The 25,443-nt window shown below is 43.0% G+C and overlaps 4 protein-coding genes and 1 long non-coding RNA gene across 11 annotated transcripts in view; 1 reads left to right on the top strand and 4 right to left on the bottom strand.

Moving 5' to 3' along the window:
- LOC121900313 (proteoglycan 4-like) overlaps nt 1-25,443 on the bottom strand; it is a 676,357-nt gene that overhangs the window by 603,202 nt on the left and 47,712 nt on the right. The window lies entirely within an intron of this gene.
- zar1 (zygote arrest 1) lies at nt 86-2,464 on the bottom strand. Its single transcript, XM_042416572.1, has 4 exons — nt 1,697-2,464; nt 890-982; nt 525-599; nt 86-451 (listed from the first exon to the last, which is right to left on the bottom strand). The coding sequence occupies exons 1-4, from the start codon at nt 2,420-2,422 to the stop codon at nt 308-310; spliced, it is 1,038 nt and encodes a 345-aa protein (XP_042272506.1). The 5' UTR covers nt 2,423-2,464; the 3' UTR covers nt 86-307.
- On the bottom strand, nt 2,352-5,706 carry slc10a4 (solute carrier family 10 member 4). Of its 2 annotated transcripts, XM_042416569.1 has the most exons (4): nt 5,014-5,706; nt 4,534-4,744; nt 3,144-3,614; nt 2,352-3,063 (listed from the first exon to the last, which is right to left on the bottom strand). In XM_042416569.1, the coding sequence occupies exons 1-4, from the start codon at nt 5,541-5,543 to the stop codon at nt 3,058-3,060; spliced, it is 1,218 nt and encodes a 405-aa protein (XP_042272503.1). In that variant the 5' UTR covers nt 5,544-5,706; the 3' UTR covers nt 2,352-3,057. The 2 variants fall into 2 exon arrangements, with proteins under 2 accessions (XP_042272503.1, XP_042272502.1); XM_042416568.1 differs by having other exon boundaries at nt 2,352-3,614.
- LOC121900337 lies at nt 2,565-13,660 on the top strand. Its single transcript, XR_006096955.1, has 3 exons — nt 2,565-2,699; nt 6,846-7,077; nt 13,575-13,660. It is a non-coding gene; the product is annotated as an uncharacterized LOC121900337 (long non-coding RNA).
- slain2 (SLAIN motif family, member 2) lies at nt 8,333-25,263 on the bottom strand. 6 transcript variants are annotated; one of them, XM_042416545.1, is made up of 10 exons: nt 24,564-25,263; nt 21,293-21,435; nt 14,516-14,686; nt 14,245-14,418; nt 13,801-14,154; nt 13,569-13,715; nt 12,272-12,358; nt 10,884-10,922; nt 10,158-10,365; nt 8,333-10,044 (listed from the first exon to the last, which is right to left on the bottom strand). In XM_042416545.1, the coding sequence occupies exons 1-10, from the start codon at nt 25,010-25,012 to the stop codon at nt 9,981-9,983; spliced, it is 1,836 nt and encodes a 611-aa protein (XP_042272479.1). In that variant the 5' UTR covers nt 25,013-25,263; the 3' UTR covers nt 8,333-9,980. The 6 variants fall into 6 exon arrangements, with proteins under 6 accessions (XP_042272479.1, XP_042272480.1, XP_042272481.1 ...); XM_042416546.1 differs by having other exon boundaries at nt 12,272-12,355; XM_042416547.1 differs by lacking the exon at nt 10,884-10,922.

The following is a 25,443-nucleotide window of genomic DNA, read 5'->3' as shown; positions in this document are numbered from 1 at the left end:
ATTTGTAAGTGTCTTTCTGTCATTTCCACTACTGACCCCAGTAGATGTTTAAGAGAAAAAAAAAAAAAAAAAAAAAGACCTCCAGTACAGAGTGCAAGGTAGCCATTTATTACATCATGAAGTGAGTGGTTCATACCATCAGTTTCAAACACAAAACAAGCATGAAATAAAGTATTGAAACAATATATGGTTTGCATCCAAGATGCCATTATTGCATCTGCAAATAATATGGCACTGGGTGGAGGAATCCCTCCCCACAGGACTTGTACTGATGTCATACAGGGCAAAGTTCAGTTGAGATGCTTCCTTAGATGATGTATTTGAAGCTGAAAGTGCTGTCACAGGAGAGTCGCTTGCCTTTGCACCTGCCACACAAGTCCTGTCTGTGGGGCCGTTTGGGGTCAACGTGACGTTGTGTTACTGCACATGAACAGCGCGCTTTGTTGCACGTCTGGAAGAAGAAGGGAGTTTAGTAGTGAAGCACGAGACATTAAGTTACAAAACATGGAGGAAAGAGGGCTTACATGACATGTGATGTCTTCAACACGGTATGGGTTGAACTCCTTTTGGCATTTCCTACAGTACTGTTTGAAGTAAACCTGGAACACACCATGCTGGGATTAGCCCATTTAGATTTCAAATTATAGACATTTTGGCCAATGACACCCATCCCATACAATTTTACTGAGGGACCCCATCAGAGCACTGATATGATAAGTACACAAGTAGACAAGTTTCCTCCATACATGAAACTCAGCAGTTATTGTTGTACAATTCAGTCTTTGCTGTCCAGGGTCCAGATAATAGCATTAACTCATCTTGCTGATCTGATTTAGTGCCAATATTGGTCAATCACTGACTTTGTGTTGCCTTAGACGTAGGTGCTCACCTTGTTGGTGCCCTGAACACACCACACATAGGCACTCTCCCATCGCAGGTTGCATTCTCTGCAGTGATAATAGCCGTACTTCTGCTCCAGAAACTGATGGACAAAAGACAAGTCAGTCAGTTCTGCTCAGCACATCTTTACTGTCCTCACACAAAGGAGAGAGTCACATGTCAAACATATGGCTGATCAATGTTATCCTGATCAGATATACCGCTTATAGCTCACAGAAGACTGACATGATTTTAAGACATTATCCAAATGTTTTATTTATAAAAACTTACAAATAGTTTTATTTGAAGGTGAGGTTTACATTTCTGAATCAGGACTGTATTCTAAGAAATTTTCCCTGCATCCAAAGAGTTTCAGCGTTTACTGTGAGGCAGCAGGATCTCTGGACAACATCTGAAGATGAGACTTGACATTTAAACTGAGCTGTATTACATTGATGCAATTATGTGGCCTATTACTGTTAGAGAGGACATAACTTTGAACTTTGTGAGCAAGTTTTTCTTCCATATGTAGCTCTTTTTCCTTTTAAGAATTATTGAATTGCTTTAATAAGTTTTTATTATTTTAGAAGAACATTTGAGGTAATGAGCCTGTGAACTGAACAGAGGTCACGCTGCCATTAACAGCATTAAAAAGATGCAGACATAACACCTGAGGGAAACTGTGTGACACATTTCAATGTGTTTTAAAGCAGTGTAATAATGGGTGTTAAGTTTTTTTAAAAAGGCCTAAATAGAAGCTGTTTTTGGTAAGTAAAGGGTTACATGACCTTGTCCCTGAGCGCGTGAATGAACTCACCTGGAACCGCACGCGCGCCTTGCCCTTTGACCCCTCTGTAGTTGACTGCGTGTCTTCACTCGTCACCGGTTGTTTGGATTTGGGTTTTTTGCGCTGTTCCAGGACCTTTGCGGTCTTATCATCCTCTCTTGCCTGGTCGTCTACGCTCTCCTTCCCGTCACCTTTCCCCGCAGACTCCGGCGGGTCACCGGGCGTCTCACCACAGGAAGCCGCCTTGTTGTTGTTGTTGTTGTTGTTGTTGTTATTGTTGTTATTATTTTCGTCGTCTTCGCCCAGAAACGAGGTGACGCTTCTGTAGGCGACGGGTGAGTACACGGCGAGGGTGCGGGGGTAACGCACACCGCTGGCCGCTTTGGGTCTGCCGCTGTCGCCGGGCGTCGCGCCCTCCGGCTTCCCCTTGCGCCGGAAATCTCGCTTCATAGCCAAGAGGGTCCGCGGGCCGATGGAGCACTGCACCGAGGCGTCTCTCTTCGGGTTGACCTGCACCGCCACATCTTTGGTGTTCGCCTTCCTGAGCCTCGGGGTGAGTTTTGGATTGATCTGAGATAAGATGGACTTCAGCTGGGCGCGCTGGTGGTTGTTGAAGGCGTCAGAGGCGTCGCCATAGTGAGAGAGGTAACTTTTATATTTCCACCCCGCGTCTTTAGGCCTGTGGTATCTGCCTGTGTAAGGGTTGTAAGATGAGTAGAAATAGCTATCGACTGGCTCGTCACCATACGTTGCCATTTTGTTCAACCAACCAAGGCTGGTTGGTGTAGCTATTTAAATAGATTGAGCAAAACGAGCTCTCCATCAGGCTTAATTAAAGGCAGGTGTGAGACTTATCTCATCAAAAACAGCAGACACGTGACGAGGGCAAAAAAAAAAAAAGTTTTAGTTTAGTCTCTACACACCTTTTTATTTTTTGACACACTTGTTAATATTATACACATATTGTACATTTGTTCAGACTGTTAGCTCTGGTGCACACATACTGGATCGGCACTGCCTGGTTGGTCTGCACGTGAGTAACATGAGTGATATGTTTTTCAGACACACACACACACACACACTGTTCACCTGTCCTGCTTTGATGGTGTGACATACTGATAAATGTTACTCTCACAGATTGAAGTTAAGCTTAGCTGATGAAAATGCTCTATAGGTAACACAGCAATGTTTTCTAACATGATGATTCATCACTACAGTAGAGACCATGTTTGAAATGAATGAATGAAGCTTTTGGCATGAAGCACCTTTTTCAGCAGTCAGGTCAGTGATAAACAGGATTTCCCTGCACAGTCTCCCTCTTTTCCAGCTTTTTCCTGATGAATGACAGCGATCAAAATGATGGATCCACCTGCAGGTCTTATTCTGCTCCACTACGCCTGTAGTAGGGATTTGAACATTAAACAGGAGTTGGATCAGGAGGACAGGGGTCCAACATGATGGTGTTTGGGTCACTCACTGTCACGGCGCCATAAGATGAGTCAAAACCAATGTCCTCATCTTCAAAACGTTGATATGTTATATCCGTGTCCTCGCCATCCTTCATGGGATCTGGTTTGTGCAGAACCTCCTTCCTGTACATCCTATAGGCCAGGATGAAGATGCCAGCCTCAGCTGCTTGGAACAAGGCATAGAGCAGAGGGAACATGTACATCCCTCCCATCAGCTGAGGGGGGAAGGCCAGCTTCAGGATGGCAGTGCACAGCTGCACGTTCTGGCATCCTGTCTCCAGAGAGACTGACCTGCAGCTGTTGGGCGGCAGTTCAAATAGCTTGGCCAGGCCGTAACCTGCAGCGTAGCCACACAGAGGCATCAGGACAGCCACCACGTAGACGGAGGGTGGGATGGTGGACAGCAGCTCCGGTCCCAGCATCGCCCCAGTCAAGATGAACAGCAACACAAGGGTGACTAGCAGAGACCACAGCGATACCTGGAGAGACACAATAATTCAGGATGGTTTACTGTAGGCTACATGTGAGGGCACCTATTGCATGTCCATCATCCTTCTCTTTTGCTCTTTATGAGGTTTTTTCCCATGTTTTCCTGTCAAAGAGTTTTTTGTGTGAAGTTTTTTGTGTGAAGTACAACAAATGATTATTTTCATTATCGATTTATCTGTTGATTGTTTTCTCAATGAATTGATTAGTCATTTGGTCTAAAAAATGTCAGAAAATGGTGAAAAATGTTGATCACTGTTTGCCAAAGGCCAAGATGCAGCCTAATATGTCTTGTTTTTTCCCAACCAACAGTCCACAACACAAAAATATTCTGTTTATTGTCAGAAAATATTCATATTTAAGCAGCTGGAACCAGAGGATTTTGGCATTTTTTCTTACAAAATTACTCAAAAACAATTAATCGATTATCAAAATAGTTAGCAATTAATTTTCTGTTGATTGACTAATCAATTAAACAACTAATTGTTGCAGTTCAGCTCAGTTTTCATCTGAACTGAGAGTTTTTAAAGATAAAGACTGTCATGTGTCGACTTTTGGCTGTATAAAACTTGACTTGGCTTCATACTGGACTTCTCAAACACAGGTCTGGAATCTCTGCTGCTTAACGTTACTGCCTGTTGTAATTGATGTGGCGCTCCTTCATGTGTGGCTTTTATCAGAAATGGGAGGGAGGAGCTCTTCCTGTCACAGTGCCTCTGATGTCACTTTTCCTGCGGTCAGCATCCCCCTCTACTCATGACAGGCACAGAAAATTACGCACTGCGCTTTTGCGCAAAGGTGTTTGTTAACCGAAAATACTCTGTATCCAAATGACAGAACGTTAAATTATCGAACTGATCTAACAGATTCACTGTGTGAAAAAGTAACTCTGATCAATTGTTCTTAAATTACCTTTAAAACAATGTCAGCCACACGCGTGTAGCGGTATCTCAGCATAACTCCTAAACCAATGGGGATGAGAGTGCTGCACAGGGTCAGGATGATGGCCCCAAAAGGCATGAGGTTGACCACAGGTGTGTTGATCCAGGCCCGACTGTAGATCCACAGACACAGCGGCATCAGCACGAGCGCCAGCAGAGTGGAAGAGATGGTCATGATGATGCTGGGGGAGAGGAGAGCAAAGACGCGCCGTTATAGCAGTGAATCATCGGTCACAGTGTAAGTTTGAGAAAATCTTGCGCTAACTTTAGGGAAACACGCAAAACTTTAGAGTCATGCGTAATGTTTACATGGCTTTATTCTCTGTTATTTCAGCGCGCAATTTGCAGAATAATATGTTCAAATCACAATTCAGCCTTGAGAAATATTTTTTTCAGGTTCACTTGATAACTCACTGCATGTTGTTTCTCTGGGTAAGTACAGAATATCTACCTGAGATTCATCTCTCCGTGCACCAGCAGAGACATGATGTTGGATAAGTTCCCTCCCGGGCAGCAGCCACAGAGGAGAACAGCCATCGCAGCCACATCATCAAGAGAGAAGGCTAAAGCCAACAGAAAGGCCACCAAGGGCATGATAACAAACTGACACACCAGAGCCAGCAGCACCCCGATGGGTCTGCGGATATGCTCTCCAAGCTGGCTGACCTCCACCGTGCAGCCCAGCCCCAGCATAGTGAAGCAAAGGACAAGTCCCACAAATACATTGATTCCGTGACTGAGCGGAGAATCCCAAAAGGCAGGCATCAGGTGAGGGGACTCCGACGGCGGAGCGGCCATGAACTCAGCTCCAGCGGCAGTCCTGAAAGCACTGCCTTCAAGAAAAATGGCACCACTGGACACTAATCCATCCATGGAAGCGTCCTCTCGAGAATCCACAACTTGCTGCAAAGCGTCCGTCAGAAGAAAGTCTATCAGGCCAGCATTTTGTGCGTCGCCGCCCAACAGGCTGGAGTTCTCCATGGCGCAACAGGAGGACAGAGGCTCTCCACAGTCAGTTTGTGACTGTAGGTGCTCGTGCGTAAAATGATTCCCCTAGTGGCGCACTGTCACTAATAAGAAACTGCCGAGGATCCGGTGCTCGGGGGATGTGATAGTGCCATGGCACTGAGTCTTAAAGCATCTCTGTGAGTCAGACTGGTGCCACGGATTGGCTCCCCGACAGACGCACAGTGCTGGAGGGGAGTCTGCTCTGCACACGGTTTAAAGCTTCAGCGAGAGTGGATAGGCCAATCAATAACGCCCAGACTGCCCTTTTATACGCGCTCCTCGCCGTATAAGGAGAAAGGTCCCCAAAATATCAATCTAATTATTATATATTGACAGTTTCCCATTTTGGAAATTATATATAACTCCGTCTCTCATATTTCGTAAGAGCGGTCATTTAGACGCGTGGGACATGGAGCTGTAGTGAAGACAGCTGTTTGTCGTGATTGAGCAGCGGACATGAATGGAAACTGTGCTGATCTTTATATTAGTGCAGCAAACTGTGAAAATCTGCGCGCCCGTTTCTTTTGTTGGTTGCTGCTGCTTTCATAAAGTGCGCGCATTACGCACCAGTACACGTTATGGTGCAGGTTTGCTTTAATAGATGGTTATTAATGTGAGTTAATAATGCTCAAAGGTCTCGCCAATGTGCGGTATTTTTATGTAATACAGACTTGTTAAATTTTAAAATAAGCAAACTTACTCAAGAACCAGAAGTCATGGTGAAGCTTTGTGATTATTGGTGTAATAAGTAACCTCTAAGTATATAGTTGTTGAAGCTGGTCCTCGTGAGTCTGACTACTGTATTAATTGTTGGGTTGTTAAAATGATAAGTATAATATTTTATGATGTTAAAGTAAAATCTGCAAAGTAACTACACCTGAATTTCAAATGGAAATAATCAAGTAAAGTCAGTGACTTAAACGTGTACATAAATCATACAGTACTTATATTAATAGTTATTTTCCATCCCTGCAGTGAAACCTCACATGTTGAACTGATCCTGCTTGTGTCTAACAGATCCAACAACCTCTTTTCATACAATTTCTATTTAATATAATCTAATTAAACTCGTCAGCCTGTTCCTCTGAACAGCACCACGGTATTAGTGTCTGATTCTTTCCTGTAAGTCGGTTAATATAAGCAATATTTGTTAAACGTTGTAGTCTGTGACTGTAATATTTGGCTCCCCACAGTGATGTGCAGCATCACCTTTCTTGTATTAAGGAAGGTGTTTGTGGTTTAACTGGACCACATCTACCCTGTCTGTGTCTGCAGCTCACAAAAGATGATCCTCCGAGTCAAACGCCAGGATATCAAACCCTGCTGTCACACACAGAGGAAGCTGAGCGTCCAGAGAAAATAAATGCACTGACGTCAAATATCTTCAGGGCACTGAGGCTGGAGTGGGACGGGACAGTTTGTGCCAGTCGGTGACTCAGACTGTCATCAGTCTCCTCCCCTTCCCGGAGATGCACCATGTCCCCCATTAACCAGTGGGTGACTCCAGGTACTTAATGCAGGCATTATATGTGTACAGGATGTCCAATGTGTCACTTTCCTTTTAGAAGCAGCATGTATGGATGCATCTACACCTCCACCTGTCACAAGATGTCAAAACTGTCTCCTTGGGTGATGCTTCACTAAAATTAATAACACACCCTATCAGACAGTAATCACATAATTCTATTCAACATGCAGGTCACTGATAAAATCCACTCCATTTATTCTCATTTTGACAACATCCATATAAGTGAAGGATTGGCAGGAAAGAGTTTCCATTTAATCTAATCAGATATTAGAGTAACACCTTCAATAAATTAGCCTAATATATAAAGACAAAAACTGAGCGAGCAGATGTCAATCTACATGTTTTGAAAGGATATAACGGTGAGTGTGTTTTATGTTTCAGTGTGTATTTAATGTTGTTCACTCTCAGTGTGCGTCTCTTGCATCCAAACTCCAATTAAGAAAGTAAAATACTTTGGATCTGAGCTGGAAGCTGGAAGTGACATCCTGTCAGACTCCAGGCTACTTCCCAGTGTCGTCATTTGTCCACAGACATAACTGAAAAAACACTGTAGTTGACCCTAACAACAAGAATTGGGTCTTCTCTTTTATTTCATTTGTTAAGGCTGCAGCTAACAATTATTTATATTATCGATTAATATTAATTTCTCAGTTAATTGATTAATCGTTTTGTCTATAAAACAACAGAAAATAGTAAAAAAAAAATACCAGTTATAATTTCTTAGACACCGAGGTGATGCCTTCAGGTGTCGTTTTGTACAACCAGCAGTCCGAAATCCAAAGATATTCAGGTTATTATCATGCACGACACAGAAAAGCTTCATATCCTCACATCCAGGAAGCTGCAAGCAGCAAATATTTGGCATTTTTGCTTAAAAAATGAGTGAAATAGTTATTTGACTTAAATAGTTGCAATTAATTTCCTTTCAGTGGACTGGGATGGAATGTTTCAATTAATCAACTAGTATTTGCAGGTGTAAAAATGGTAATTTCATGTTTTCAAGTTCTTAGAATCTGCAAAGAAAGCTGAAGAACACGGTGAGGACATAGTTTGAGCACAGTACATATAAAATCAGGACTTTAAACTCAAACAAATCTCGACCTGCAGATTTATTAAAGCTTTGATTTTTGCTTCGTTCATAGTACATCATGTACTTTATGGCCTTTGTTGTCCAAAAGTAAAACACACCTTTGTTCTTAAATCAGCAGAGAATAAAAACAGAAAGAGACAGAAGAACTTTTCATCTTTTATTTGAAATGTGACTTTACACAGGGAAACTGAATGTCATGTTTGTGGATATAAAAAAAAGTTCAATAACAAAAACTTTCACACAAAAGGTGTGGTATGTCTTTTTGCAACATTCTTTCCAGCTTCCCACTGAGTCTGAGCTTTGACAGAGGCACCTCTCTCTTTAATAAATAGTTTAATTTACAGAATTGAGTAATTAGTTATAAATATGAAGGCGCATATTAAACATTTTTTTTAAAGCAATTATAAATGTATAGTTTCAGTTACAAAAAACAAACAGGCAAGCAAATCAATCAAGCAGTGATGCAAAATTGCAAATAAAATTGGCAAAACCAGAAATTGGCACCAAATGATAAACGAACAAACAAAACATGATGTTCAAACTCAAGTGAAACTTAAAATTATAGGCACTAGTTTAATAACCCACCACACCAATTACCAGAACACCTTCCCCAACACTGGCACACCTTTGATTCATTTTCATAGCACAAGAGGTAAAAGCCAGTCAAAACTTATTCATACTTTTCATCTTCTTTAAGATATTTTTCCCATTTTTTTTGTTTCATGGCATGAATGATATACACTGACAAATCTGTTGCTGGAAATAAATCAAAATTCTCTTATTTTCATTGGCTGAAAGGGTTGAACGAGGATAAAATATATTTTTGAGCTCAGGTTTCTTTCTCAATAGATAGTTTGTTTCAGACAGCAGATGTAACTCAGACCTTTATGTCGACCTGAACTGAAACTGACCAATCGAAGCACTTGATAATGTTGGCAAACTGTGGTGTAAGTCAGGACCGGCTTTGGCCGAGGTGTCCTACAAATCCTGATTTGACACTTTGGAGAGAAAAAAACAAAACAAAAGGCTTTGGGGAGTTAGCTTGCAGCTGAGGTTCAAAACGTACATTTTTAACAATTTGAAATCTTCAAACAAAAATACTGATATGGATGTTTGGACATACACTTCTTAAATAATTTGAATAAATAATTTGCAAAAACAAACTTGTGCATACATTCTGGCTGATTTTACAAGAGGAAAGATTCTTAAACGTCATACCCACACAGAGGTGCTTTTCACTGTTGCAAGACATCAACAATTCTCGAACATTACGGGACATTTCACCTGCACAGCATCATCATAGAGATCGCTCACCAACATCTGTTAAACACAGAGCATAAAGAGAGAAATGTGTGGAAACATTTCAGCCTGAGGGCGGTGAAAAGAAGAACGGGGGAGGGTGGGGGGAGGAGGAATGGGAGGAAAGCTGAACAATGTAGTGATACGGACTGTCTGACAGATGATTGCAGTCAAACCAAGGCAGGTGACGTGTCCTCTGCTGGCGGAGCTGGAGTCGGGCTGGTTTCTTTGGCATTTTCTTGGCTGTCTGCATGCCTGACCCCTCCAGAGCCAGTCCCCACAGAGACACGGTGGGAGGTCCTCTCAGACACGATACAGACGCTCTCTTCTCCTCTTTTGAATTCTGAATTTGATATATTTTTGGGACATAGTCTCTCTCTCTCTCTCTCTCTCTTCACTGTTAAAGTTATCTAGGTAGATAAAGTGCCATGTTGTAATAATGTCTGCCTCCTTGTGTTGATAGTTTGACTGGAGAGCCCCCTGCTGGCTCGACTCAGTAACAACCTTCTCTCCAGTTGTCACCTGCTCCGCTGTAGGTCCGAGGAGCAGGCAGAGATCTAAAAAAAAAAAAAAAAAGATGAAGAGGAAGAAACAGATTCAAGGTTTACTGCTGGTTAAATATTTAGTCACAGACTCATGAGTCATGTACACAGATGAGGGGGTTGCGTACCTGCGCACAGGTTGGGCCAGTTTGCTGCGGGGCAGAGGGATCCCCCCTCCTGCAGAAGCACTGGGGCGGGGCAGGCCGCTCCGTGGAGGAGCCAGGGAGCGGGTGGGGGTGGAGGTGGCAGAACCGGGGTTGGATGTGGCCTTTACCGGCTGCCTCAAGGCCAGCGGGGAGGGGGTGGCTGGAGTCCGCAGCTTACTGGGAGAGGGAACTGAAGACAGGCAGAGCAGGAACACAGTCAGGTAGAGCTGGATTATGTTCAACAGTCTTTTAAGATAATAAACGCTTTTATAGGTTTTCAGCTTATCAGTAGTTTAACGATGAAGTTATGATCAAGAGCACAATGGTGTGAGGTAGATATAGGTATGATATGATATGAACATACATACTATACAACAAAAAATCTATTTGAAACATGGAAACATACTGTATGTGTGTCTTTACTAACCACATCCATCATGAACCAAGTCAAACCTGTTATGATGGAAGTTCAGCAACTAGAAAATAAACTTCACTAAAAACATGAATACATGAACAGAAAAGGCCAACTAACCACAGCTGCCCACTATGATTCTTGATGTGTTGATAGAATGAGGTGATACACACACACACACACGCACACTTCATATACTAGTGCAAACCAGAAGCACAACATCTATACAACCACGGCGTGGAACCACAATCACAATATTTAAAAAAAAAAGGTGGAAACCCTCAGTGAATACTCACTGAAATCACCTTCTTCTCCAAAGCAACAGGAGAGTGGGACTAGACAAAGATGAAGACAACAGAGACAGGCCTTAATTCAGAGCAGGGAGGAAGGTGCTGAGGATGGGATTCAGTGTGGCGTTCGTCTTCTTAACAAACTTTACATGGCTCTTGAGCAACATGAGTAAAAATTCCTACTTGCCACGTGCCAAGTACATTTCATTCTCAACTCGTCTGAAAAAGCAAATGACCTCCAGGTTATGTGTAGAGCCGTGCGGGTGTAGCGGTGGACAGCGACGGGACAGTGAGGGAGTCAACAGTGTGTTGAATGACATCCTGCTGTTACAAATGTTACATAATCTCCAGTAACTCTAACATCTGAATGAGTCTACAGGTAGCAGCAAGAGGCACAACAACAAATATTAACACGATATAAACTTAATGTTTTCTTAATCGCTGTTTTAGATGATGTGTTGTGCCCACGCGTACTGTTACCTGTGCTCATTCCTCTGCAGCATAAACAAACAGTGTGACTGCTGCTGATTGTCACACTGACCATCTTATTTGCCTAAGAACACAGAGCAGTAAATAATCACTGCGTCTCCACTAACTCACAATGAAGCAGCAGTTTTTTTTGTAAATGTCTGTAAATGACTTAATTTTTGTGTATATTTTGACTATTATGCACCACAACACCACAGCAAATTCCTTGTATGTTGCAAACCTTCTTGGCAATAAACCTGATTCTGATTCTGATAGTAAAGACAGTGTGAATGTACAGAATAAAGGAATCCTATTAGTTTATGATACAAGGAAAATGTGAATAACAAAAAACAAAAAAAACTGGTTGAATCTAGGTTAAGGTGGCCATTAAGGATGAACAGATGACTGATGCTTTTCATGTAGCCGGGAGTGAGTGGCAGCAATGAGAATATGATTCTCAGCGATGGACCAGCAACAGCAGTGAGTCACCATATGAACATTAACGAGTCTATACGATCAATAGTTTTATATTTTACAGAAACAGCGTGACGCAATCCTCTAGAGAATCAGCTCTCTTTAAAATGTGACTGCTTTCAGTACGGTGGCATACCTGTATGTGCTCATCTCCGCCAACAACCACCCTGCTCTGCCTGCCTCTTTCTACTATGTGAGCTAATAAACTTTCTGCTTTTCACAAAGAGAAGAGAAGCAACAAGACGTAGGCTAAAACCTTTCAGTTTCCTTCCTTCCTCAGATCCATTTCAGCTCCATACAATATACATATTTAATAATGTACACTTGGTGTGCATCAGTAGTCAATACCTTCAGTACACAGGCTGTTTATAGTATGTCAGAAAGTGAGTATATACTGTATGTGAGTGAGATCAATCTCACAGCCTCCAGCTGGATTAGGAGCAGGCTGTTACCTCGCAGGGCAGTTGGGCTTTGGAGGTGCTGTTTGGGTTTCGGGGAGGCGCGAGAAGGGGTCGAGTATCTCGGGAGTTGAGCTGCTGCTGGAAAACAGGATATTTCAGCACCGGGAGTCAGAGTTCACTCTCCTTCAGATTCACAGCGCTACTTGGAGAAAAAAGGGGCTGCAGAGGTGTTCAAGGACTGCGGTGCAGTCAGAGGCCTCTAGAGGGCTCTACTGCCAAACATTCAAAAAGGTAGTTTCATTCAGATGGAGGAGCAGCAGGCTGCCAGAGAAAAGTGTCAGTGCCACCGTGAGGTTTACCAGTCTCAGCACAGACAGAGAGAGGGGAGGCTGGTTGAGGTTACACATGCTTTACAGTGAAGAGAAGTCAGTGAGAGAGGCAGGAATTCAGGTGTCTCACATGCCCATACAGTCAGCTCAGGAAAATACGTACGACTATCTGGACAGTAAATAATCATTTTAACATATTTTTAAGATGAAGTATACAAATAAAAGTCAAGTAGAGTCGGATGAAAACAGAGTATCTGCTTTAATGTGTAAAAAGTCCAAAGGCTCAGGCCACATGAGCACCCTGTCTCTCAGAGCGCTGGTTACGACTGGATAAAGGCAGTCGCTACATGTTTTTATCCAGCTGAAACCTGACCTTCGACCCCTATCCTCTCTGCCTCCAGTAACAGAGCGGGATTACTGTTTCTGGATTAAGGACAACACCATTACCTTTATCTCCCATTACAGGATTACATCAAATGGATAGTCTTAACTCACAGAGTTGGGAATCATAAGCTCTTAAACAACATAAAACCTTTGGACGCAAAATGTACAACAATGTTAGTGTCACTGCTACCAGGAGTCACTGTGGATTCTCAGTGTTGCTGGCGCCATGCTCTAACTCTCCAGGATGAGCGTGTTTCTTTGAAGTGAAAGTTATGCCAAGACGATAAGAGGAAGGATGCGTGTGAAGAAAAAAAAGATATTACAACTGAAAATGATCAAAGACAAAGAGGATCAAAAGTCACCAAAGCAACACAGCCCGTATACTGTAGGTGCAGCCAGGAGGATGAACAGAATTCCCACTCGCACAACGACTACCAAGAGATTACACAGCCTGTCATGTTGAGCATACTTGGAGAGCAAAACAAATATTAATATAAAGTTAGCGGACAGGACAGTGATATCAATAATGAACATGACAATCTGAGTCTGGTAGCTGCTGCAGCCAAATATTTACAACTTTGCTTTTACATGAAGGGTTTGTGTGTTTTTTAATTATTGTTTGTCCTGATACTCACTTGCAGACTGGTTCTGGTGTCGAGGGGAGCCACCGTTTGGCACTTGCAGGTTGGACTCACAGCTGCGGCTGTTCTTGACGGGCTCTGGAGCCTGGGCCGCCGCCGCTGAGGAGCGCGTGAGGTTGGGAAGACTACGACGCAGCTTTTCTGCAACAGCAACACAGGAGAGAGAGTTAGCTTAAGCAAAACGAGAGCTCAGATTGACAAAAAATCAACCGCTGATGTCCGGTACCTTCGTTCTTCACCACGTTGGTCTGCAGGTCGTGCCCGTGGCCCTGCAGCGAGTGGCGAGGCTGCTGCAGGCGGCTGATGATGGGCTGAGGCGAGCCGCGGCTGTGGCTGTACTCCATGGAGCGGGCGGGGGAGCGCGAGCGGGGCGAATTCCTGGGGGAGGCACGGGGGGAGTGGCGAGGGGAGGGGCTGAAGCGGTTGGAGGGCAGGTGGAAGGCCGGGTGCACCGCCTCCTCCTCGTCCTCCAGACTGTGCGCATCTAACTCCTGGTCGCTGAAGGTGCTGCGTCTCAATGAGTGGCAGGACGAACCCGAGCTCCGTCTGGACGCCGTTGCAGCGTAGTCCTGTCTCAAACCTGATGACAAACACGGACACGCTCACAGCTCAACTCTTTCATCACAGAAAACTGAACATTACAGGAGGTGACACCACTACAGGTACATACTCTCTTCCTGCATGCGTGCTAGTATCTGGACATCAGTGACATCATTGAGTTTGTAGGTAGTTGAGGAGCCCACTGAGTCCTCATCCATTTCTGAGGTGCTCAGCTCGCTGTCCACCGATGACTGCGGGCTCACAGCCGGAGGATTCCTCTCTGCCGCTGTGTTTCGCTGGTGTGCTGCGGAGGAAATCATTTGTGAACATTTTAGTGACACGTCCAACAACAGCAGGAGACATTGTGTGATTGCTAGTGAACTACACAGAGAGCCATGTACCTGCGTTCCCAGGCATTAGCTGCTGTCTGACGATGGGCACTCTGCTAGGGGTTGAGGAGGGGGAGTTGAAGCCACTGCTGTAAGGGCTGTTGGCTGCGTCCATGCTGTAAGGACTTCCATAACCCAGCTGGTGGTTGTAGGGGCTTCCATACAGACTCCTGCGCTTGTTGGCTGTAGAGGCACAGAACAGAGCTAAATTAAGTCTGAAAACCCAGGACAGACCAAAAGCATTACAGATATGGTATTGCAATAAAGTTTTTTATGTCTTAAAAGAGGTAAAAGTCCTTCCTGACTACATGTTCTCAGCCAGTGCCACTCTAACATTACTCCACCTTAGAACAAATAAACAACCTTTACACAGTCTAAAGTTCTTCAACCACACCTTTACACAAAAGGAGTTAGAAGCTGAGCAAGTCAGTTTCTGCTGAGCAGCTTATTTTATCTTATTAACAAGTCAGTGTAGAAGAAATGTGAAACAATGCACGCACAACTAATCATCAAGTACTCAACCAATAATAATAATTGTGAATATGGCCAATCAGTGGAATGAACAGAGTTAGGCATCCCTGGTACAGTGTCAGTGGTAGAAGATGGGTGAAATATATTATCTAATGTGGAAAACGTACAAAGAATCAACTGAACACTTAACATTCATTGTTCTCCTGGTCCAGTATGTTAACACACTGTGGCTTAACACTGTAACCATTAAATGACCACTGCCGAAGCCTGTCGGCCGGCCTGGCATTTAACAACAACGCCAACAGTGTCCGCTCAGAGTCGGCACCTTTATGAAAGCTCTGCAGTGTGCTGGCAGTCTGCTCCAGTCTCTTGAACCGTATGGTGAGTGCGGGCCCGATAGAGAGTTCCTACATCATCAGCTCGGGAGAAACGCGCAACAATAGATGCCATTCAATCCGTACGCACAGAGCACAAAGCAATTCTCTGTGATGCAGCAATCAAAGGCTCTAGTCTGCGGAGTACCAGGTCTCGGTCATGAGATCAGACCCTGGACAGGCTGCTGCTGGTCACTAGGATAGTTTGGATGGTTAGCATCACTTGAGCTTACTGGTTTATCCATCCCTGCGTTTCTTTCCTTTCTCTCTCTGACTGGATGTGTTTACACAGCTGGGTGGTGTCTGGAAAGGAGCCTTTTAAGATCAGCTACCTCCTCTTTCCATTTTCTCCCTCCACCTCCTGCCTCTCCTTGGGTTCTGCACTCTGTCCTCCTGCATTATTTAGGAAATACCATCATGTCCACTCCGCTGCCATCTACACGGATCAGCTACTGAGGAATGTCAACAACACTTCAACATGTAGGTCTTCTAACTAATGGACCCTTTGTTTTCTGTACAAGATCAGTAAGGTCAACACAACGTTTCACCTTGTGAACTAACCTCCAATGTTGAACACAAAGTAGTCAGTAAGTGACTCTCTGTCAAACTATTATGACATATTTCTATGAGTTCTTACATACATGAATCATCTGTGTGTGTGTGTGTCTTTGTACTATGAAGCAGAGGAATCACAGTAGCTATAATTAGAAAAAAGTCCCTCCACTCAGAAATGTCTTACACTGTGATGTTTGAGCTTCACAGAGCGATGTATGTGCAGAGTTTGACGCTAGAAGGCCGTTTTCACATTCATCTGCCAAAAGAGGAAAGTTTCTCTGTGCTCACCTTAAATCTGAGTTAAAGGCGTGTGCATAACGGGCAGGATTTGTGACATCACAACCAGTTTGGAGCAAATCACGCTCCAATATGCAACTTACAGAAGTGTGATGTGGCAACTTTTGAATTGAACGATATTTGCAGTCTGAATTCTGGATTTTTCAAAGAGCCAAGGAGGAGATGTAATTTTAATCATTTTAACGACGTAATTGAACTTTTTTGTGGAAAACCAATATCAGACACAAATATTCCAAGCAGAGTATTTTTATATGTCTTAAAACATGTCTGGAGGGGATCTTCACATATTCTAAGCTACAGAGTCATGAGGAGGGCCTCAGTTCATTATGAACTCAGCTAGGGGTTTGTTGTTTAACAGTTTGGAAGTGATTCGATGACATGCCCTATCACAGCAACCCAGTACAGTAGTACATTGTCACTAGAAAGAGACCCAGACCAATCTAAAGGGATCTGCAGCACAGGGACCAACCAAAATAGAGTGTCCTCAAAATCCTCATGTCCTCAAACAAGAGGAGAAGGCAGAGAGAGAGAAAAGAACTGCTTTTCCTATCCACTGTGACTGATGCCATTTTGATTTACTGTGATGTGAAATTGTACTAGAACATTTTCCGTTGTGTCCGTGGCTTTTCAGCAGTGGAAACTTTCTGGCAGTTTCCACAGACCAAAAAAAAAAAAAAAAGGCAGCACACAACATTCTGATAGAAAAGCCTAGAGGGCTTAAAGGCTGAAGAGGAAATGGAAGACAATGCCGGGCATTGTGGTGTACTTGATATGAAAAATAAAAATCAAAGAAATAATGGCTTAAACTGCTACGGGGAGCTTCAAGCGCATCACAAGAGGAGAGCAAACAGAGAAGCTTTTGTAAATAAGAGACATAAACACCACTGGCAGAGACATGCAGGAAGGAAGTGAACTAACTTTACAGTAAGAGGTCTAAGGAAAGTCAGAGCTTTTATGAGCAGTAACAAGGCCGCTCAGCTATGTCACTGTGGTTGGATCTCTTGGGTCTTGCATGTGCACTGGATCAACAATGCAGGACAGCTGTCAAAGCAGCACTATGGAAAAACTGTTTCACTGTTTGGCTATGACAACACATGTTTTGTGCGCTGCTTATCAGGCCTCTGGTAGTCTGACGCGAATAACATTGTGCTCTCTGACTAGTCCGGTTAACTCAGGCAACTATCTCACAGACTTCTCCTCCCTGTTGTTAGTTACATAACTGAGGCTCGGCATCTGGGGATGTGATTTTTACAGGGTGTGCACTGAGGAAAGGCTTGGTCACTGTAGACAAACTAAAACTAAAAGTCATGTTTAAAATATGTGAATGTCTTGTAAGTACGTGCGCGTGCACAGACTTGACTGACTGACTTGAATCTGCTACAAGTGAGGTTCAGATTACTGTCTTTGGAATCCCTTTGCTGACACAAACTCTACCGACACCATGGCAACAGAGTTTCCAAGCTCCTGCCAGAGACCAGGTGTGAAGGAGAGTAGCTGGGAGCCATGAGGGTGTGTCTGTGGTGACTCTCTTTCACTTAGACACAAACGCTCTCTGAATGTAGCGGTGAAGATTTGCTGAAGTCTTTTTGTGTGCAGAAAAAGGATCTCAAGTGTTTACAGAATGTTTTACTAATGTCTTAACCTTGATGTTTGATTTAACCCTTAGAGACCCACCATAGACTCATTTTTGTCTTTTTTAGGGGGAGGGGGGACAGGGGATGTTTAGGGGGAGATAGCAGGTTGACAGTATATGCCACATAGAAGTGGTATACATCATCTGAAGGCTGGGAACCTGAAGATAAATTTGAGATGCAGATCAGCACTGTGTGTCAAGTTTTTCTACTGAAAAATCTTTTATAAACATTGTGTTAGCAGCAATTTTTGGGTTTTTGTTACACAGATTTGGTGCAAAATCTAACCATTTTGACTACTCGAGAATTGATAAAAATGGTCAAAAATCCCTCCAAAATACCACATAAAGACACCACGACCTTGAGGAACATCATAGAAAAATTCATGCTGTGATTTGGTACCAAAAACTTCTGTTCTGGAAATTGCTCAGAAACCTCCTTATTGTCAATATACATAGGAAAGCCATATATCCTCTGAATGCCCTCGGCCTGTAGTTTGTGGTTGTAAAGTTTCATGAGGCTGTGATCATCCTTGAGGTCACAATAGGTCATTTTATACAGTGAGGTCACGTTTCAAAAAATGGTCTCACTACAATGAAATGGCCACTATGGAGACTAATATCATCATACATGAAGACAATCAGGCTCATTAAATCCACAAGAGTCTCAGCTATACAGTCATATTCCATTTATGCAACTCCAAGACTATTTAGGGACCCAAGTATGAAGAAATATTCAAATACTTCCCTTTTAGAATAGGCGGAAATAACATATTTATACTGTATGCAAAAAAACCCAACAAAAAAACACATGGTTTTTGCCCACAACTGCATGGGATTAGCATAAAGTGGGCCTGTCGGTAAAGGGGAGACTCGTACCTATAGAACCCATTTTCATTCAGATATCTTGAGGGGACTCCTTTGAAAATGGCCATGCCAGTTTTTACCTTGCCAAAATTTTGCCTAACTTTGGAGCATTATTTATCCCCCTTCCCAACAAGCTAGCATGACATGGTTGGTACGAGTGGATGCCTTAGGTCTTCTAGTTTCATGATACCTATCTTCACTCTAACCTTAAAACTGAGCCCACTACAGCCTCTGAAAGACAGTAATGTCGTCCAAGCCCATATCCAGTCCCACAGGTCTCAGAGGGTTAACAACATAGTTTGTGAATCACAAGACTCCACAAATAATTTTTGTTGTTCAGTTTTTGTTTTGTTTTGTTTTTTTGCTAGCCTTTGTTGAACTGATGATAACACCAGTGCCAACTGAGGAGAGGAGTGAAGGGGTGGGGTGGATGGTATCAGTGACAGGAGGGATATTTTCAGGCCCATGGAGGATGACGTAATCCTCCTAATGAGCATGCTTCCCTCAACTCCACACAGTGGCTAGTTTTTTGTAGTGTCATCCACTAGACAGATAATGTTCTTTGTTCACCGAGGGCCATTTAGAATACATTTGCACTTTTTAATATTTGCCTATATCTCAGACATAAACCTCACCTACAAGTACAGTCAAGGGTAACAGCCCATGCCGGTCATCGTAAAGGGAAAAAAAGGTGTTTCAATGAAAGCTGCATTACAGATTTCTATTCCAATTAGATTTGCCATCACTTAAGAAGACATCCCAAAACAGCTCTGAACATACCAGATTCCATATGCTTGTTCCCTGTGTTCATAATTCCTATCTCATCTGTCAAACATGTGAGAAAAACACTGTGCTATTTGGATCAACTGCAATTCATTTCAGCAACCACAAATTCACAATTTCAGTATCCTTGGATGAGGAGGTGGCAGTCTGTCCAGGTGCTGTGCAGATTCTTACACAACAGAGCCGAGAAGATCACATCAACCCCTGCGAACAACCTTCAGTAGCCTATTGCTCAACATGATCTAACCGTCACATGAGCATACCACAGTCAAAATGGAAATGACCCCTCTCAGTTTAGCTGCGAGGATTTGAGGCCTGTCCTCCTCACTGACTATAATTAGTGGCGGCCAAAAGCTGAGAAAACAAACATAGCACAGGTGGAACGGACTGAAGCTAAGGTGGAACTGAATGTATATTATAGCTGAAATCAATATCCATTCTGGTGCTATATAGGATTGTATGGACCAATTTAAGATTGCTGGTAGCAACATCTCTATATACCTTGAATTTCTGGAGAGAGAGACGCACCAGAAGGAGGAAAAACTTTGACAGATGTTAATATGAATAAATAAATACTGTACATGCCCTGAGCACCTTGGTGCAATCATATGGCACAAAACTCTAAACATTATAAGAGCCCCTTGGCGCAGTATAAATTAAGCATTACTCCTCACACATTTTGCTGCAAAGGGAGGACAAAAAGAGAAAAAACTGAGTTCCTTCCATTAATTTTAGTCTGAATTCCTCATCACAAACAAGCAGACTCCCCAAAGAGCACCTGTGATGTGCTACAGTGTGTAGATCTGTATTTTGTATAATGTGTCCTGTGTGTTTTTTGCTTTGTAATGTTGGTTATTGTGCTGTTATGTGTTTGAATTGTAAGGGACTGAAAATTAGAGGCAGTACATCAAATGTTAACTTTTATGTTTAAAACTGTACATTGTCCCAATTAATACAATACAACAACTTACTGAAACCCTGATACCTTCAGTAACTTATAACTTCAACTGGAAATTAATCCAAAAATTGTTGTGACGCTGATTTGTTTCTGACATGAAGTCACCTCATCTGTGTCTGTCACTTCCTCATAAAACTACAGACTCTGCCATTTAATGTTTCACCATACAGGTAAATGTGTAGTTCAGTTTCCCCTTAAAATAAGGGAACCACGTGAGGGAACATGTACAGATATGATGAATCATACATCTTTCTGTATTCAGTCTGTGCTTGTGTGTAGTAGCTGTAACAGAAGGTGAAGAAATAAATGTGTTCAACATACAGTAAGTTGTATTCTTGTGCTTCAAAATCAATACATTTGTAATAATCAGTTTGTTGTGGAGGCTCATTCCCATAAATGAACATTCTTAAGACTAATATGAACAACTGTTACATCGCCGTTTCTTTATATTTCTGTGCCCTGACAGGTTACACTTATCACACTTGGTCCTCATGAAGATTACATTGTTTCATTGATTGATTTTGTGATGAAGATGATGAGCAATAATGACTGAACGACAGCACACAGATAGACAGACGCAGGATGACTTTCAACAAAAGAACACCAGCAAAGTCTTTGCTTCAGTAAAGATTTTCTCCTGTTTAAATGTCACTGAGCACACACAGTTAATCCCATCAACTCCAGCTCTAGCTGACCTCTGACCTCCCTTACAAGCGATTAATTGAGTGTATTGTTGTTGTTACAGTTTCTACTACCACCACTACTACTATTACTACTACTACTGCTGCTGCTGCTGCTGCTGCTGCTACTACAAAGTTGAGACTACATGTTTGAAGTTTGCTGGCACTGCTTACCTGACATGGTGAGGTCCAGTCTGTGGATGAGGGAGCGCTTGGCTGATTCCATATCGGGACTGGGGTTGTCAAGAGCTTGACGGCACCAAACGATAGGACTCAAAGCCTTCTGCAGAGGACTGTTGAGTTTCGCTTCATATAACCTGGAGAAACATGAACAGCATAAACAACTGACATGTTTAAGCAATACAAGCGATCATTACACAAACATACATCATCGTCATCTCCCACCTCTAATGATGACAGCGCACCTATCACACCTCATATGTGATGTGACCCGACAGCAGGAAATGAGATCGAGGGGATAAGAGGTTTTATCACAGAATGCTGCAGTGACAGAATAAGGCTGGAGAGCAAAAAGTAACTTATGTAGTCAAGTAAAACCTTTATGACAACTGAAAGTTTGTTTTCATTCAGATTCATTTCCTACTTAGATATTTGAAATTGTGGGGCCTATCAGTTATTAAGATCATAGCCACACCAAAACTGGATTTTTGAGCCAGACACCAATATCAAAATTTGGAAGTTAAAAAAATCTAATAACGACATATTAGCCGACATGTACAGTCTGTGCAGTATATCTGTGATTAGCTAATATCGGCCTGGCCAATGTATCAGTCCAGCTCTATTTAACATGGTGCTAAAAAAGCCATGAGTTGAAAACTGACAAAATAGTGACTTGCAGTTATCTCCATCAACAATGAGGACAGTGTAACTGTAAGCTCTTGCCGCAGAATGAATGACTGTCAGTCGCCCAGATCATTTGAAAAAGTCATTGGGTTCAGTGCTTAGTCAGCTGCATTGATTCAAACTGTCAAAGCCTCTTAATACCGATGGGAGCACATCAAAGTATAAAATAAGACTACAAACTAACTGAATTGGCCTTTACTTTCTGTTTGTCAGTATACAAGTAACACAAGTGTGTGTTTACCCTCATCCTTTTGAGGAGAAGAGAGTAAGAAGAGAAGAGTTTCCACTCAGAAGAGAAATCCGAGTCAGCAGCTGTCAGCTCTGTTGCAACCATAGAGGAAGCCTTTCATGATGAAAGCAGAAGCATAACAGGCAAAGACAGCCCAGTGCAGAGGAATACAAGCCTGAAATGTGGGGCTGCACAATTTCATTGTTTATCAACACAATGACTGTCATTCACATCTGGCCCAGTACATAGTAAATCCATAGTCTACTGCCACTTCTTGCTTCATACATGAACTCTCAGATCTGAAACAATACTATGTGCCATGTACACATGCAGTAGCGAGAGCGCGACAAGCATCTATTGATGGGCAGAGCGCTGCGGGAACAGGCAGTGTTTTAAATCCAGTCTGATGCTAATTCAGGGATTACAGGAGTCTATGACAGGAGCTGGCGAGAGCTAGGCACTACTGGGTAATCCCAGATATCAATCTGATCCAGAGGGCAGACAAACAGCCAGGGCATAATGAGACTAGCTCTGTTGGGCATGAGTGAGCAATGCCTGAAAGTAGACTGATGTCAAAAGGCTCAGTGGCCTGCACAGGCAAGCTGCTGCAAGCAGCGGAGGAAAGACTTGCTTATTTACTCTAATGATACGTACAATTGGTAGATCCAGAAATGTTAACACTTCATGAAAAGTGAGTTTTTGCTTTCAAGAAACGTGCAAACTGATTAGAAGCATCTATGTCCATCCTCTTTATACCAAGTCATAATCATGTGTTAGACTAGTCTGCCTATTTTAGGCATAAAATCATCACCATTATTCTAAGACCATCCCTCTTTACATGTTTTCACAGTCACACCTACAACTTGGACAAAGATAATCTGAACTCTTTGCAGCTTTTAACTTTCACACATATATCCAAATGCTGAGTGACTGCCAGACTATACTTCTAACAAAAGCTGCCAGCTGGCTCTCAGGCTAATATGATCCACATTTGTAGTGGTTTTAGTCATTTTTAAAAACATTTAGCCATCTTTATTTAGTCCATTACCTAACTTAGTCTATGATCATAGTCCACTTTGAGGGAGCTATGCTCTAATGGAGCCTATTAAAGTGCTTTTGCCATAAAGGAGGCCAATCAAACAAACTCTTGTTGACAAGACAGATAACAAAGCTCGTCTTCTGAGGAAGACCCTTCATTACATTCATGTCTTGTCAGTAACTATTTCATTACAAATAACTACTCCCTTCCTATCCTAACAGACTTTCTGTAAACACATCTACAGTACCCGTGTCTGCACATCTGACATCACCGTGTAACAAAGGCTCATCTCAGTGTGTAATTCAGTGTGCGTAAGCTTTGACTTTTGAGGATTATATTTCAAAAGTATATCTATGCAAAGCCACCTACTCTAAAAACCACAAATGCGGAGCACGGGAGGCAATAATGCATACACAATGTAGTGGGAGAGGATTAAGAAAAGGAGTATAGATGGACATGTGGGCTGTCAGGATAATTCTGATTAAAAAAAACAGCCCACCATGCTGCCAAATGGACATCCTTGTCCACAAGACAATCCATGTGACCCTTTCACATTATTAATAGCCAGATGTTGTAATCCATGTAAAAGCATTTCGCATGATCAGCTTTTTGACACTGACATAGCTTTAAATCCTCCACCATGAAGATGACAGCCCTATTGCTCATCGCTTGCCTCTCTCATTTGAGCTGCAGTGCACTTGTAGCTGTGCGCCAACTGGTGAGCTAAGGGGAATTCAGAGGAGAAATATAACCATGACTACCTCTCCCACATGGTTTCTGCCGAGCAGGAAAACAACTTTCATTTTTGCTGTACACACACATACTGATCGACTGACACTAATGCCATGACAAGCCAAGCAATCTGCCACATCAACACCAAACTGGTTCAACAGATGATGGGAGACTTCAGGGTCCTGACAGCTGAGAGAGCCTGTGTGCCTCAGAGGCCTACTGGGCAGTCTCAGAAACAAATGCACAAACTGTAAGCAAAGGTATGAAATAATGGATTCGGGATTTTGGCTTTGGCTGTGTGACAAAGCATGTCTATTATGATCCTGCAGGCAGAGGAGAAGTGGCTTGGCATCGCCCACATGACTTGACAAACAACATCCTTTCAGTCAGTGATCCACAATGAGGCTCCTTCAGCACAGATGACTTCAGATTTCAGGCAGACTGTTTATGCCAGACGTTTTGTCGTGGTAGCTAATGTGAAGAGCAGCTGTGCCCGGGCAATTATAGCTGTCAGCCAGCACCGGTGACACAGACACGGCTGTAAAGGAAAGATACCTCCTCAAGACAAGCCTGTCACTCACCAGCTGTCCTCGTCTTCGTGTAGACAATCCATGTCTTCGAGATCTAAGATTTCCACTTCATCTAGGATTGAGGTTTCCCCTTCGTCCATAAAGCCCCCGGTGGTGTCGGCATAAAGTGAGTTCATCCTCGACACAGAGGTGGCAGCCGATGCCCCCTCACTTTCATACGGCCTCCTGAAGCTGATGCCGTCGTAAGATAGTCTGGGGCTCAGACAGCGGTTGTTCTCCAATAGCCCACCCAACCCCACCCCAGGGAAGCCGGCCAGACCAGCTGCCATCCCCGTTGACAGGGACGACGAGTCGTATCCGGCACTGAGGGGTCTGTGGTTCCCTGACAGCATCGTAGACCTACTCCGAAGCTGTTCATTTTGCTGTTCGAGTTTCTTCACCAAGTCCTGTAGCTTCCGCACCTCCAAGTCCGCGTTGATATTTGAGTTGATATCCTCCATAGTGGCTCCTCAGCCCCACGAAAATATGCGGCGGTCTGCTGTTTTTTTAAGTCGTTTCTTTGCCGACAGTCTCTTTATTTTTCTCAACTTCACTAATCTCTACGTGTCCAATGAAGACAATTTGGTGTTCAACTGACTTAAAAAGCTCAACATCGTCATCTTCTTCGGATATTCTTGCTTACGGGCAGGGTCGAGGCCATTTTCATAATACTCGTCACCAACTGTGAAAGACCAACAGGCGGCGGATACCTTACGTCACTACGCTCGGTAGCGTGAACGAGCACGTAACCAACACCTATTTGCACGTGCACGTAAAACAACTATAGTACAAAACGCGTTGGACGATATTTTGCTACAGAAAACTAGTTATTTTGTATTAATAGTTACACTCAGTTTACATTTGGGTAACGCGAGGCTAATATTTTTTATTT

This window comes from Thunnus maccoyii, chromosome 7, assembly GCF_910596095.1.
Source record: "Thunnus maccoyii chromosome 7, fThuMac1.1, whole genome shotgun sequence".
NCBI classification, from domain to species: Eukaryota; Metazoa; Chordata; class Actinopteri; order Scombriformes; family Scombridae; genus Thunnus; species Thunnus maccoyii.
Note: the sequence above shows the minus strand (reverse complement) of the source record. Positions and strands in the feature narration are given on the sequence as shown.

Coding starts and splice junctions, on each gene's coding strand:
- zar1 (XM_042416572.1), bottom strand. CDS start 2,422: ATGGCAACGTATGGTGACGAGCCAGTCGATAGCTATTTCTACTCATCT. Junction 983..1,696: donor AGGCGCGCGTGCGGTTCCAG/GTGAGTTCATTC, acceptor TTTGTCCATCAG/TTTCTGGAGCAGAAGTACGG. Junction 600..889: donor GTGTTCAGGGCACCAACAAG/GTGAGCACCTAC, acceptor GGTGTGTTCCAG/GTTTACTTCAAACAGTACTG.
- slain2 (XM_042416545.1), bottom strand. CDS start 25,012: ATGGAGGATATCAACTCAAATATCAACGCGGACTTGGAGGTGCGGAAG. Junction 14,419..14,515: donor GCTAATGCCTGGGAACGCAG/GTACATGGCTCT, acceptor TTTCCTCCGCAG/CACACCAGCGAAACACAGCG. Junction 10,366..10,883: donor TGGAGAAGAAGGTGATTTCA/GTGAGTATTCAC, acceptor GCCTGTCTTCAG/TTCCCTCTCCCAGTAAGCTG.
- slc10a4 (XM_042416568.1), bottom strand. CDS start 5,543: ATGGAGAACTCCAGCCTGTTGGGCGGCGACGCACAAAATGCTGGCCTG. Junction 4,745..5,013: donor CACGGAGAGATGAATCTCAG/GTAGATATTCTG, acceptor CCTCTCCCCCAG/CATCATCATGACCATCTCTT. Junction 3,615..4,533: donor TGGCTGACATTGTTTTAAAG/GTAATTTAAGAA, acceptor GTGTCTCTCCAG/GTATCGCTGTGGTCTCTGCT.